Source organism: Anas platyrhynchos, chromosome 2, assembly GCF_047663525.1.
Source record: "Anas platyrhynchos isolate ZD024472 breed Pekin duck chromosome 2, IASCAAS_PekinDuck_T2T, whole genome shotgun sequence".
NCBI classification, from domain to species: Eukaryota; Metazoa; Chordata; class Aves; order Anseriformes; family Anatidae; genus Anas; species Anas platyrhynchos.
Window position 1 is genome coordinate 32,958,008 of NC_092588.1, and position 15,446 is coordinate 32,973,453.

Sequence of the window (15,446 nt, forward strand, 5' to 3'; positions counted from 1 at the left end):
AATCTTGATATTTTTATTATACTATTTTCCAGGTCCTGATTATATCAAACAAAAATTTCAAGAAGGAATGGAGGTGAAAGAAAAAACTGAAGAAAAAGTTCAGGAAAAACCAACAACCCCAAAAGAATCACCTCACTTTTATCGAAAAGGTACTACACCCCCTCGAACCCCAGAGGCAAGTCCGAGGCATAGTCCTCCTCTTCCTTCTGAGCCTTCTCCTTCAAAACATCTGAAAAGGCAAAGCTCCACTTCTGGGGCAAGACTCAATCAAGAAAAAAAGCTTTTAGCCACTGAGAATATAACAGCCACAGTTAACAAGCCTTTATATTCAAAAGCACCAGTGAAGGAGGAGGTGGCTGTGAAACACCAGTCAAAGTTTTCAGCCCATCACAATCCCATCAGCACAGAGAATGGGGAGCTGCATGGTCACTACCATGGCTATTATGTTAAAATGAATCCAACAGTGCTTCCACAGGAGCTCAGGGAAGAAGATGATGAATATGTCAACCCATTACCATCAACACTTGCACGGATACCACCCTCACAGAAACCAAGTCCTGCTAGATCTGGGGGTAAGCCAGATGCCAAAGAAAACAAACCTGATACAAAAGTTAAGAAACCAGAAATTGCTGCACCAAAGAATCCAGCTAATAATGAGTCATCTTCAGCAGTGGAAAAAGAAGTAGCAAACAGCTCGGTAAGTACTACAGGAAAGCTTTTCACCTTCACTGCCCTTTTCCGTCTTAGTGCTGAGCTTTTCAGCCTAAAGACAGGCAAGGCCCAGACTTCTGTTAAGTCATTATCTGCATACAGTCTGCTACCTAGAACCCACCCAACTGGAGTGGGAAACACTCGTTCCAATCCTTAATAATATTCTTTTTGAAAATTGGGAAAGGAGAGTTGATAGCCAGATAGTGACAGACTTCTGAAATATAAATCTCTATTGCATCCATAAACACAAGAGTATTGTATATTCCTTAAAAGTATGTGTGTGTGTGTTTATTTATGTGTTTTGTGTGTGTGTGGGCATGCATATTTGCAAATATACATATAAATATCTTTCTGCGTCTTTTCTTCAAAGCAATGTTTATTGTGCCTCAGTGGATAATTGGGCACTACTAGAAGTTGCACAGCTAGGCTGTTGCCATGATATAGAAATTATGCACATTCTGTAGCTTCTTCCAAAAATCTTGTTAAAAATAAAATTCAGCAATTTTTCCCTATCATTTGTTAAAGTGCCTAAGGAACTGATGATTGACATCAGGAGCTGTATAATTTACAGCTACCCTTACAGTACATTTCAATGTAATTAGTATCAACACAGGGGTTATGTTCATTTGCTTAAAGAAAGGTAATTTTGAAAAGCATGAAAACCTGGTAATGACAATTTATTTGACATTCAATTAAATTTATGCAGTATATTGTAGTCTAGCCATCATGTGTTGCATTTTTGGAACTTCAGGTCAAAGAACATCAAAGGCAAAAAAGCAGTCAGAAGTCTGTATGGGCTTCAGAGATGACAGACATATTTAAGGAAAAGTCCATTGAGAATTATTAGTACAAGGATACCACCTCAAGAGCTTAGGAATTTTTTAAGCAACAAGTTGTTGGAGACTAGAGGGTATTTGGGAAGAAGAATCCCTGTACACACTTGCTCTGATCTCATTCTCTAAAGGTCTGCTTTTGACTACTGTTGAGGACAGGATGCTCCCCTTCAGTCTGACATTCTGACAGTCCAGACATTCTCCTATCTTCATTTTCATCTCTGCATTGACTGTAGTCTCTGAAAAAAAGGCAATTGTGCATCTAAATATGTATTGTTTTAAAATGCAGACTTCTAACAATGCTTCGGTTTTAGTGTGAAATGAAAAATCTAGCTTTCTCTATGAGGAAATGGAGAAGGAAATTTAAAACTGAAATATTAAAGATATTAAATCTAAAACTAAAATATTTAGATCACGATGAATCTGAATATTGTTTAGAAATAACAGAATTAACAATAGATATGCTGAAAAGGAGAAATAACTAATAAGCATTTCTATTCTGTGTTTAAAAAAAAAAAAGAGTTTTTTTTTGTATTCAGAACCTCTGATGATAATAAAATTATTGCTGCCCAAGAGAAACTTGGGAATACGTTAGTTTTAGATCCTGGTGTTAACCTCTAGCAATTGAGGAAGTCTAAATAATTGTGATACTTTTTTAATAAGCATTATTTTTCTGAATCATTTTTGCTACTCCAGCAGAAAAGTAACTGTGTCATTATTAAAACAGGATAAACAGAATGACCCAATTAATGAGATCCTGCTAGTCTAACACTGAGCTCAGGTAAAACAGTTGAATAACACCAAACTTCATTAATAAATAATTTCAAAATTGAAAGGTAAAAGAATTTCCAACCAACATGCATTGTAAAAGATCTTGTCAGATAAGCTTGTCATCTTCATATGGATACCCTCAATCAAGAAGGTCACTTGATTTGCTTTTACACAGTTATTTATTATGACAAGGAAGACACAGTAAAGCAAAGACTAAATGTCACATTAAAATCATTTTTAAAAGACTGAGGATTTTCAAAAAGTAATTGGAAAAAAAAACAGTAATTTGGTAATTCGGTATTATGCTGGTGAGGTCATTCTTGGATTAATTCTGCTGCACTGCTTTATTAACATGCTTACTATTGACATGGAAGAGAACATAAATATGTTGCCCATAAAGTTTGCAGAAGACACAGAGACTAGGAAGCTGATAAATAATGAAGACAACAGATAACCAGTACAAACTGATCTAAATCACCATATAGAGAAGATGCAAGTATAATTATCTATCTGCAGTACAGCAAAATACAAGATTGTATGTTGAAAGACAGTTGATAAAGCCTGGCCATGCAGCAGGGAAAATGGAAAAGGCTGGTAGATCAGGAGCAAGAGAGGCAACTGAGGATGAGCTCCCAGTCTGCTGTTGATGAGAAGCGTTAGTATAATCCTTAGATTTATCAACAGGAAAGATTAAGCAAGAGTACATGGGAGACTATTTTATCTGTTTTTGGCACTGGTGCAACCACTTCTGGAACAAAATACAGTGTCCATAAATCAGAGATTTAAAACGTAAAAACCTTAAGGGAAATACCTGTGAAGAGCTTCAAGAGTAAATAAAATGTGTTACAATGAAGGATTCAGATATTCAAGGCAGAAAAACTGTTTGACGCATTAAATCACACTTTGTATGTCCACTTTATAAAATAGTTTCCCAAGCTATTAAGGCAATTGTATAAGAACAAGCAGGTGAAAGTTGAAGCTGGACAGGTTTAGATTATAAATTAATTTAAGTCACTATTAATGAGATTAATTACATGTAACATCAGTTTTCATTAGTGATCACTGAATAGTTCAATAATGAGCATTTTGCCAAGATGACATCCTGTAGTTTAGCAGGAAGCTTATATTCTGTTTTGTGCAGGTCAAACTAGATGTTCACAGTGGTTTTGTAATCTGCAAATCTGTATTACAGCTGATAACAGCCCTTTAACCTTTCAAATCTCACAGATATGACTCCTATCTAGGGTAACACAAAGCTGTCAGGCTCATAAATGTCGAGTGAGCACACACAGAATTTCAGCCTGATTTGAAATTTTTCACTCAGCTCTGGTGAAAATATGTGGTTAGAAATGGTCTCTAATTTTCTTTCATTGCAACCAGACCAAATCATGGTTTGGAGCTGATGGAGTCTTCAAATTAAGAAACCAAGCAGCTAAACGGCTGTTTATTGACCTTATAGAACAATCAGGATAAGGACTGTGAAGTTATAGCCAATTACCAGGAAAGGTGGAAGAGTAATCAGATATTGCACATTAGCTACTGTTTGTTTACTGGTATTATAGGTCATCTAGGATCTGTCCCTCTGCTTCATTTGGAGCACACTGAATGCATTACTCTTACTCTCAGCATGTCAATAAGGAGAGAAGGTAGAGATTAGGAACTCATTTTTAATATAACAACATTTTGAAGGATATGTAGAATGTTTATTTTTCAAAGATATCTTCCACTTGTGTCTATAAATTTGCCCCAGTAGAATGAGTTTCCTAAAAGTGAATTGCTGAGGAAAAAACAGATTAGTGTACTTCTCTTTATCCCAAGCAGTTCTGAATGTTAAGAGAATTTAGAATACTAGGGCTGCTTTAGAGAATTATTTTATTTTATTCAGAATTGCAATTGCTCTCTATTCATCCTGACAAATAATTTTGTTGTGATTTGAAAGCACATCTGCATTAGATCCTCCATAAAATTTTAAAAATATATTTGTTAGGATAGAAAGAAAACAAACTCCCACTCCCATGAAAAGACAGTGAGAAAACATGGTTTGGTTGTAAAATATTAACATATAACATTCATTGAGCACTTTCATTAGGTGATTTGAAAGTGTTCAATAAAATTATGCTGTGCTTTTTCTGGCTTTCCAGTGAGAGTGCATTAAAAGCATAGATATAAGACATACAATTTTTAGTTCCTCCTTCCATGCTTACAAATCTAAGCCATTTCTCACATCTGAATGAAACATGGACCTTTAAGATATCCATATGTGTTAATTTGGATTAAGAACATTAAACAACTTTATTTACAGAGAAGTTTGTGACACCTATTTTATTAATAAAATTCATGGATCATATTTTCTGTGAATCTGTTATATCCTTAAGAATGTTATTGGAAATCATCCGTGCAATAAATTTGTTACAGCAACAGCATTGATTCTTTTAGTATCTCCATTTCTGGCATTATACTTGAAAAATATCAGCACATACTTATGCTCACACTGCACTTAAAGTATATAAATCTATTTCTCTACATTCTTATTTTCTAATGTTCAAAATTAAAGTTTTGAATCATTTCTGAGCTTGTAAGAAAGAGCCATAGGAGTCTGTCACAGTTTCGTCAAGGTGAAAACATGCATAAAAACAGTGCCAAAGTCCCTGTTCATCAACTGCTCCAAAATAGTGTCCTGTTTGTAAACATTTACCCTATTAAATGGAAAGCAAATTATCCTTTTTTCACTGACCATTAGGAACGTTCAGGTTACTTTACATAAAGAATGCAGTATTAAGAGTGCACAGACATTTAACCACAAACCAGTATTAATTGTTGTTTCTAATTGTACATTAGCAGCCTCTAGCCCCAGTATCAACTTGCATGCTGCTATCACACCTTGACTGAGAGGTGATTTATGATTGTCTTGGATTTGGATAAAAAATAGGACTGAATTGCAAAAAAAAAAATACCATCGTAGTGTATATTTATGAGTACACATTTGATTTGTCTGACGTGTCCCTGTGTTGCCCTAGGACGGGGAGAAGCACAGGCACTAGTGTTCTACGATAATGCCAGGGTTTTTCTGTTTCATTTTGTAGGTCAAGATTTTTAAGCTACATGGACTGTTTAGCTTGCTTTTTACCTCTGTCTAAAATCATTGCATTTAGCTGAATGTTACCTAGTGTTTCTACTTCCGTCTCTTTGTTCACTTAGCATCCAGTTAGTAAGGGATATAGCTAACATGACGTTAGAAAAATAGACCAGTATTTGCCTGATCCTAAAAAAAACCACTCTGAGCAAGAACTTCATGCTAAATTTAATTGACATTCCTAATGTGATGGGATTATAATACTAGTCTTAATACTTCCTGGCTCTACATTTTAAGAAAATAACTTTCTTTGCTCCACATTTTAAAACCTAATGTGTGGATATATTTTCAACTGCGTAAGTGGCTGACGTACTAGAAGCTAGAAGGGCAGTTTCTGAGCAGGTCTGGACTTTTTCTGCTACAGCTTCTTTATTGCACCTGTGCTAGTCACTCTTGGACTCTTCAGACTAATTTTGGCTTTTGCTATTTTAAGCCCGTGCAGGACACCAAAGTCTTATTTATGGTATTTGTCTTAAAGCGTTAAATGTTCATTTCATAAGTGTCTATAGACAGGTAGTGGTTTACTGAATAATAACCATGCACTCTACAAATACTCTGATCATTTACTAGTGTATCAGAAAACTGCTGTGGGCTCAAAGTCTTAGGAGAATAGGAAATGAAATGCACAGAGCAGGCTAAAGGAGATGAAGTTTCTTTGTCTAAAGCATAAACTATCGTAATAGCATAATCTATTATGCATTATTATCATAAATAGATTACACATTTTTCTTTGATCTTCATATAAATTCAGCAACCAAGTTCTTAATGTGTCACTTTCTTCTGTCTTTGTAGGTGAGATCTCTTGATTCACAATGAGAGATCTCTTGATTCAGAACACACCCCTTATTTTTTTACCCAATTTATCTAATGTTACCGTAATGAGATTATTAAACCTGTCTAACCTGATAGATGCATCTGTAGAGAAGTTCCCTCTTCCTTCTCCAGACTTAATTCTGTAAGACTGTGCACTAGTGATACTGAGTTGCTGTTTGAGCTGTAGTCCCAATTTCCTATTCAGCCAAAATCTGTCTTGCAGCTATGAGGATGCTGTTTCAGGATATTTTAGGTAATGAATAAGTTCCTGGCTCCTGTCAATTCCCAGCAGGTCTTCAGTAGGAGTAAGTCAACTTGATTTCCATGAATGTTATTTAAATATGTAAAGTGCTAGACACCCAAATCCCAGTAAATTTTATTGGCTTTAGGCATTGATCTCCTTCACGGTTAATTGCAATTCCTATGTAGTGTAACTGTAAAATTTTTATGTGGGAGCCCAAGCTACTAAGGATCTGTTGATTTGATTTTGGTTACACTGAGTCCCTACAGATGCTGAATCCAAATCTGAGTGCAAATCAGTAGTGTAATCACACTCCTTGCCAGGTGATATGTATCATTAGCGTGTATGTATTATTTTAGTTTGTCATATGAGATTCTGGGATTCTTTTTGAAAAAGAAAGATTAATTCACTCTGAGGGTGTTGACACCAACATTCAACATTGCCAAACTGAGAAATCCTCAAGTTAGCTGTTGTTTCAAGTTAAGCATATTTTTTTGTTCAAAGTCTTTCAATATGGCTTTCATGCATAAATCTCACAATTTTCAGACATCATCTGGGGGGAGTCATCAGTTCTGAATGTATTGGTAGGTACTTGGATTTCCTTCACAGTATGAAAGTACAGAAGAACCACAGCTATCACAATTGTGACAGTGCCAGAAAGAGAAGGAAGAAATGAAGCCCAAGTTGCACACTACCACAGCTAGCTGCTAACAGTCCTGTGGTCTGAAACATAACCATACCTGGAAACATGCTCTAGTTTCATACCTGTTCTCTGTCACCAAGCATCTCAGATTCTTTGGCACATAGTGGCTTGCTTCCAGTAGGATGGTTCCACTTCTGTTCTGTGACCCGATGGTTAAACAATACCACTGGTAAGTGGGAACCTGGTATTCAAAATCCCTTTGACTAAGGTGACACTAAGCCCTAGTCTTCAATTTTCTAGTGAATATTTTTGACATTCTGCCACTAAGCAAAAGGCAAATGTTGCTAATACCATTACCCATAGTTTATTAGCATAGGTACATATATCTCTGAATAAGGGAACTTCAAAGGGAACTTCATAACCTATATGAATAGAAGTGCCAAATGGGGTTAAACTCTCTCAGGGTTTAAGCAGTGCTTGGCAAAACTTATTTTGTGACTTATTCAAGAACTTAGCAGTCCACATCTGCCCTGCTATCTTTACTACTGTGTACAGGTGTATTCTGGTAGAAAGTGTTTCATGGGGCCGTTTCAGGATGAAAGCATGTGGTACAATAGTGGCACAAATACTGTTTCCCAATTACACTGCTAATGCAAACTTCTTGGAGCAAATTCTTATACTTTACCATTCCAGAGGTTACATAGCTAACGTTATCACTGCCATGAAGCATAATGAATTTCTACAAAGCAAGCTTCTTGTGAAATGTCAAAAAAAAAAAACAAAAAAAAAAAAAAAAAAAAAAAAAAAAACATAATTTCTAATGAAATGTACTCATTCTTATGGGAGCCAGTGATCCTTATGTAGATCAGTTTTCTGGAGACATTTTCTGATGGACATTCTTGTGTTTTAGGAAAATATTGTCTGAGTGAGGAGTTTTTCTGTTTCTACTTGAACAAAATGTGTACCTTAAAATAGAAACATATACAAATCTCTGTGAAAATATTTTGTATTACACCAAATACTACTTAAGAGAAGAATGGAAGAATTGAGAATTTCCATCTGTTGAATACATTGTTTCACGTTGTTTACCATCCATGTTAAAAAAAATGTTTCTAGAAGTGGTGAAAAGAATTAAAAACTTTGTTACTTGCCTTCAAAGAAAGAATAAAATTATGTAATAATCAAGAGCTTGTTTTCTAGCCAAGTTTAGCTCTAGCTAGGAAGGGAAAGAGTATTTTGGCTTTTCATGTATTCACTAAATAGGTATATGAGATAAGGATTTATGACCAAGATAAGGATTTATGACCAAGTGTCAAAGTAGATCAAAACAAATTTTTAATTTTGCAGATGAAAAATCTTTTTTTTTTTTTTTCATCTGTAATGGAAACATAGCTAGGGATTTTTGGTAGAGTAGGAATAACTTTATTTTTTTGTCATTTGGTTAACAACAACAAAAAGAGCATCACACAGCATCGCGCAAAAACTCCTGGTTTGAAATGAGTTGGCATCAGGGAAAGAACCCACTGTATGAATGAGGAACGGTGCTCTGGCTTCAAGTTTGTGTCCTTTATTTTGTTTTATTTTTAGCTGACACCATTTTTTGTGTTTATGGGTTTGTTTTCATTTGTTTGTACAGTCAGTTGTCAGACCATTATTCCCAGTGTGATTGAGAACAATGTGATAATATACTTACCTGTATTTATCCATTTAATTTTCACAGAGGTGATATTTAGCTCACTTGAAAACCAAGAGTAATAGCTAAGTTTCAGGAGCAGAGCCCGTATCTTTGATATTTAAGTAATCTTTCATACCGAAGTCAAAAATGGTAGAAATGATAAAGTCAGATCCTGTTTGTTGCTGTGCACTATGTGGAAGGTTGCATTAATTTTGTTATCTTTATTTCATTTTCAGGGCCCTAATTCAGTCATGATTGCCCTGGTAATGCTGTTGAATATTGGTTTAGCCATTCTTTTTGTCCATTTTCTAACTTGATTGGAATTAGAAAAGGTAAGCAAGGTCTTGTTTTCATATGCAATCACCACATCCACCCCACCTCAAATTATAAAGATTGAATTTATTTGCATACTTTTAACGTTCCCTACTTTAATTTTAGCTATGCCTGAATGTGATTCAACATAGTTATTTAATTATGTAACTGTTTTGACCCTTCAGTGAAGTCATGACAACTAGTGGTGTTAGCCCACAGTTCTCTGCAGTTGTGTCATCAGCCTGTTAAATGGCACCAGGCATACTCAGACACAGGGAAGGAGGCTTGGCGTTAGGATGGGCGCAAGAGAGATGAAACTTGGAAAATTCAGCCAGGGGCCCAGATCAGTTTCTCTGCTGATGGTTTGTGGCTTTGGGGTCCTCTGAAAGCTGAAGCAAGCAGCCATGTCGGAAAACAAACAAAATAATCTGCTGAAGCAGCCCTGCCGGTGAAGTGCGTTGGCTTCTCCATCTGTTCCAGCAGAGTGTGACTAAACTGGAAATGTACGGAGCTGCACTTTTTGTTGATGGAAGCTAACAGCTGCCTTACTATTTTACCGTCTGATGTTTTTAGTGGGGAGATGGGAAAACGACTGCCAGAGGAATGTGGTCAGAGGATTCTGTTGCTGTGGAAGTGATTCCAGCGTTCACTCCTATCTCATTAGAAGAAATAGTTAGCAGCATCAGTCACCAGTCTTATTCCATTACCTGCTGCTTTTAACATCTCCTGCAGTGTTCTGGGAGATCGAATTTCATTTGCCTGTGCATGATTCTGTTCATTCGTTGTTTATGAAATTTGATGTATAGCCATAACATAGTGTGTAGTCCAACCTGGAGAGCACTACCAGTTCTGCCTAGTGGCAGAAGCAGAAGAGGAGACCTCTTTTTCTAATCTGAAGATGTCATTCTTTAATTCATTTTCCTAAACCTGAAGAGTCTTTTTGCTTTAAGGTTTAGGAAATAATTTACCATGACTGCAAAATTTAACGCTGTTGATATCTTCCTAAAAGTGATCAAACATTTATGCTAATAGCAAGCAAATTATTCCTAATAAAAAAAATTAAGAATCTCAAGTTGATATCAGCACATTCTAAACAGGAGGTGAAATACCAGAATAATCTGAGAAAGACAAGATATGGGGTTTGCATGTTGACTTTTTTTTTTTTTTTAATTCTGGTGCTGTGGTAATTGGTGATTTGAATTATTATGTTTCAGCACTGAGGTATTTTGCCAGCAGTTAAAATAAAGTCTTGTCTGAGTGCATATTAATACAAGTTACAGTTAAGCTAGCTAATGCTCACAATAAATTTTCGTAATTTTTAAACACTAGATTTGTGTTGAATACATTCAGGTAGAGCATTTAGACATGTTAAGTGATTGTTTATCAATTCGATGCCTTCAGTGTCTTTGAAGTCCATTTATAATTTTACCTCAGCATTAAAAAAGCCTCAATTTTTTTTCATTTGGAAAGTTTGTCTTAAGTAGTTTCACTGCCCTTTGTTACAATTATGTGATCATGTTTCTTTTATGTGCCATTATACTGTAATTACTGTACCCTATATTAATCAAAAGCATGCTTATTTACTGAAAATATATGGTGTGATCATTTGGAAAGTAAATATTTTAATTTCAAAATACAAAAAGCAAAGGGCTTGTATTACGGTTTATTTTATCTCTCTTAGACAATATTTCATACAATATAGTTTTTGAACATGTTTGTAAACTTTGTAAGTGTTTGCATGGTGTAATGGGCAACATTCTTAAGAGTACATTAGCTATCTTTTGATGCAGCATATTAAAGTAATATAGGTGCAGACTGAATATTGTGCAGCAAAGCAGCTCTAAGCAGGGCAGTAACACCGTGGTGTTTTTTACAGAAGTATGTTGAGAATCCTGTGTTTTGACCAGTGTGGATAAAGAAGAAAGCAGAAAGAGAGCAAATGAAAATAAAACTTGTATATTTATTTTTTAAAGAGTCAAAATTGTGTTTTAAATTTAGGGAAGTAATTTTTAAATAAGAAAAAAGTTTTAAAAGTTACTGTTTAAGCCTTGACATAATGGACAAAATGTTCAAACAGTGAAATCACCCCGTCTCCTTACATGGGAGGTAATTTTGTAACTGACATATTTAATTCCTATTAAATGTTTATTTAAAATACTATATGCTCTGGAAATAATGGGTAACAAATCTTATGAAAATGTTTATAAATTTAAGTAAGCATGTTAGTACCATTTATAAATATGTATGATTTATAAGCTTTTTTAAAACAAAGCTCAAACAAATTGTTGGTATTTTTCTAAAATGTGCACAGCTGTATTTTACATGAAAGGCTATTTATAATTGGTTGTTATACTGTACACTACATTTTGGACAGCACAATGAAGCCTGCCAATGTACTTAATAATGTCATTTTGTCTATTTAAAGTTTCTTGCTGTCAAAGAATGAACTCTTTATCTATGAGTTTATTTATAATTCTTGACCCAAAATGTATAATGTACAGTTTTCACAACTGTATTTGCTCTAATAAAACTAAGTTGGTTATTAATAGAGTTTCAGACTAGTTCTTCCTGTTTAAGAATTACTTCTTGCACTCTCCAGAAACAATTTTTCTAACAAATTCAATAAACAAGAAAGGAACCTGGAAAATTGGTGAAGTTGTGGCCCCTTTCAAATCACTGTGAGTTCCTGTTTTCAACAAAACCATTCTAGGAAATGTTTTTAAATGGAAAAAAAAAAAAAAAATTCCCCATGTGTCTTTTATCTTTTGATGCAGAATTTTTGTATGTGTGTAAAAGTAGTATCTTAAATTATGCTCCCACTACAGAAATGGTTTAATCAGTCTGGTTTCAATCAATGATTGGTCCATTAAGAGCTGTTCCTGTAAGCAAATAACTTTTTTAGACTTCCTTCCTTCTCCGGGTCTTCACAGACTCAAAATGAAGTGAAGAAATGTGAACCATATTTTACAAAAAGCAACGTCACTTTTAGAGTTTTCTTAAAGCCAACACATTTGCTGAACTAGTAAATCAGCTCAGAATTCTGCTTTTGGATTCCTGTTCAGATTACTAGTCAACTGTACTTGAATTCTAATGGTTAGTTATAAAGGAGAGCAAGTGTTATTAGCATTTTCAATGGAAACTTATTCGTAGTAATATTTGAAAGAATTGTTGCTGTCTTATTTTTCTAAATTCTACCAGCATGAAGTTTAATTTTTAGAATTTCTATTTTCTACATAATAACCTATTCCCTAAGGAAAATTTTGACTCTTCAAGTAGAGAAAAAGACATTCTCAAAAATCTTAAACAGATGTCATTGAGCTGCATTTTGTGATCTACGCTGATCACTGACATTTCGAGATTGGTATCATATTTTACTTGTTTAAAAAAGTAAAGTTCAAGTATTTCTTCAGTTCTGTGAATATGATAACACATTCAAGAATATGTAAATCTTAAAAATCTTAAAAACAACAAGCAAAGGATTTCCCGAGAAATAGAAGAAAAAAACATTTCCATAATCAGCTGACAAATATGGTATCTTTCCCTGCTTAACAGTGTTCATAATTCTTAAAAATCAACATCTACGTAGAAATACAACATTTTTTCTATGGTGTCTGAAAGCAGATGGACAGTTCTTCTCTGAAATGTTTTTACCAGTAGCTTATATCAGTTGTAAATGGTTTTACATGGGAAAGCATCTGCCATGCCTAAGAAAAAATAAAATAAAATAAAATAAAATAAAATAAAAAACATGGTCACATAATGCTACTTAATGCACCAAGATTTGTTCTGGCATTGAAAATCTTACCCAAGTTTAGTGCAAGGACTTTTTTTTTCCCAGGCAAAGCAGTTTCTCCAGGCAGAGCCATGTGTTTGCCCACTGATGCCATAGGCAACAAGCTCCTACCTTTTAATTTGAGGACTGCTTTCTTGGGCAATTCCATTTATCTGACTAAACAATGTGTAGACTGTACACAGAAATAAATAAATAAATAAATAAATAGGCAAATTAATGATGATGAGGTGACAAAAGCTGGAAAAAAAAAATCACTGCTGTTCAGCTTATCTAGTCCTTTATTTACTTACAAAATTAAAGCAGCAAGGAGTGCAAATAGTGTCTTTTCCATTTGTTCTCCAAAAGGAGATCCTGTTTGATAGCAGAAATTTCATGACATATCTCTACAAATTGCCTTTCAGGTATGTACGTATGGTGAGAAAAAATCATTAATACAATTGAGTGCTGACTCTAAAAGGAGTAAACATCTCTTTGCAAGCATTTGATTAAAAGTCTTGAAATATTTACATAGCTTGTAATAACATATTGTATAGCCATAAATACCTCTGTTAAGATACAGTTACACGGTATTAAAGGATACTGACAATAACCTGGATGCAATGATAAAAGCCTGCAGAAATTCACTACATAGTGAGATACTGTAACAGTCTTAGCTAGTTGTTATAAAACCACGTTATAAAACATGGTTGTGAATTATATCTAAATGGTTTTATTCATAGCTCATTTGAACCATTTAGTCAGGGGGGACAATTCTACATACTGTTCTAATATGGAAATGTAATTCATCAAACAAAGAAAATGAAGAGAGTGGAAATTAAATAAGCCTTTCAAATGAAGTCGTCTTCTCAGTCTCATTTAATATTCAAAGAAAGAAGAAAAAAAATAGAAATTATGTTAAGTCTGAGGAAGAACCTGCATATGCCAATGTACTGTAACTGAGCCATCTACAGAATCCATCTCATTTTTTTTTTTTCCTACAGAATACAGAATCTGCAAAATAAGAATATCTGGAAGCATAATTTCCATACACAACATCTTTAAGGAAAATTGTCTATAATGTTAATGTTTTTTAAACTAACAGAAAAAGTAAAACTGTACATGTCTAAACAGTTTATGTTGTGGTCATCACTGTTGGGGAAATCTCTCAGCCTCCTCAAAAAAAAAAAAAAAAAAGCAAAAATGAAACCTGTAACGGAATTTGTCAAAATCTCTCATGTTGCTATGTTATTTTGTTTTGTTTTTTTAAATTAAAAAAAAAAAAAAGTGGCAGCATTTTATCCAATAATCTAAATTTATTCATGTCAGTATTTGTTTGTTTCATGCATTTGCTTTTCACAATCAATCAAGACTGGTTATCTGGGAGAATTTAGATGCAAATTGGCGGTATACTGAGCACCATTTCTCCAGGAGGAAGGTTTTGAATTTTTTTCTCAGAGATGGAAAAGAACAGGATTTTCCTAATCACCCTTGAAATGTTTTTTGTTGTATGCTTTCTGTGCTGCCACTATTTTTTTAATTATCTTTTATCCTTAACTGCCCACCCACCCCCAACTCTAGCAAATTCAGCTTATTCTTCTGTTCCCCACAGACAGCTACTTGCCCCCACACCTCAGCCAATTATTCCAGCAACTCAAGGTTTTTCTATTGAGCACACTTGTTCAAGAACTGAATTTAGCTCACTATGAGTTTAGCTGCAGAAGTCATTTCTGTTGCAGCATGTAGTACACTGAATTACATGTGTCATGTCACAATTTTCATTGGGTCCAGTCCTCTGCGTACTGTTGATGCTGGTTTGTGTGACTTGCAATGCTACACTCACCATCTCCAGTATCAGGGCAGTGATTTAAACACAGTACTTCTGAGTTGAAGAGAAAAGAAAATGCCTGAAAACTGTACACGGAGATTTCTAAGGGCCCTTCACAACTCATAGAAACCAACATAAGAGTGTCATCGCTGAGGAAAACATCTGCTGTCATCTGGGTTATGAGCTCGGGTTATGAGCTCCACTACAAATGCCCCCGGTAAGATTCTGATAAAGACTGGACATATGGCTGAAGGTGATTCACAACTCAAGACCAAGGAGTCTTTCTGAGGGTTGTGATTTCCTGTAAGTGTGCGGTATGATGCTTTCTGGACTTGCTACAAAAATGTGGATTGTTAGATGGAATAAAATATATCCTGTGTTGGAAAATTATTTTGGCTCAATTGCCTGAGCTTCCTCCATGTCTTAGACTTAACAATCAGGCATCTCTGTAGAAGTTGAGGCACATACACCTAGATGAGGGCTAGGTTTTACTTTCTTAAGTGACTTCAATGTTAATTAATTAGGGAACAGTAAATGGCAGAAAAGAAATTATAGTTTTTAAGCCTGTGATTTTGAACTCTGCTTTTTTATGCTGATTTATCCAAATTAGAAGAAAATACAGAGAACAGACCTCTGGAATAGATTCCCAGATATTATCTTTCACAATAATAATTTGTATGGTAATCCTGATTTCCTTTGAGATGGATCCTTGAATTT

The 15,446-nt window shown here is 34.7% G+C and overlaps 1 protein-coding gene across 5 annotated transcripts in view; it reads left to right on the forward strand.

The window, feature by feature from the left end:
• The window catches only part of JPH1 (junctophilin 1), an 89,477-nt gene extending 74,358 nt beyond the window's left edge, over window positions 1-15,119 (forward strand). Inside the window, exons 4-6 of one of the 5 annotated variants that reach the window (XM_038173999.2) lie at window positions 33-697; window positions 9,057-9,152; window positions 13,906-15,119. In XM_038173999.2, the coding sequence (XP_038029927.2) occupies window positions 33-697; window positions 9,057-9,137 (746 nt within the window). In that variant the 3' untranslated portion in view covers window positions 9,138-9,152; window positions 13,906-15,119. Of the gene's footprint in view, window positions 1-32; window positions 698-9,056; window positions 9,153-9,258; window positions 11,679-13,905 lie in introns of those variants that run through there. The other 4 variants (XM_038173996.2, XM_038173995.2, XM_038173997.2 and 1 more) reach the window with 4 other exon arrangements.
• The last annotated feature ends 327 nt before the right edge of the window (window positions 15,120-15,446 follow it).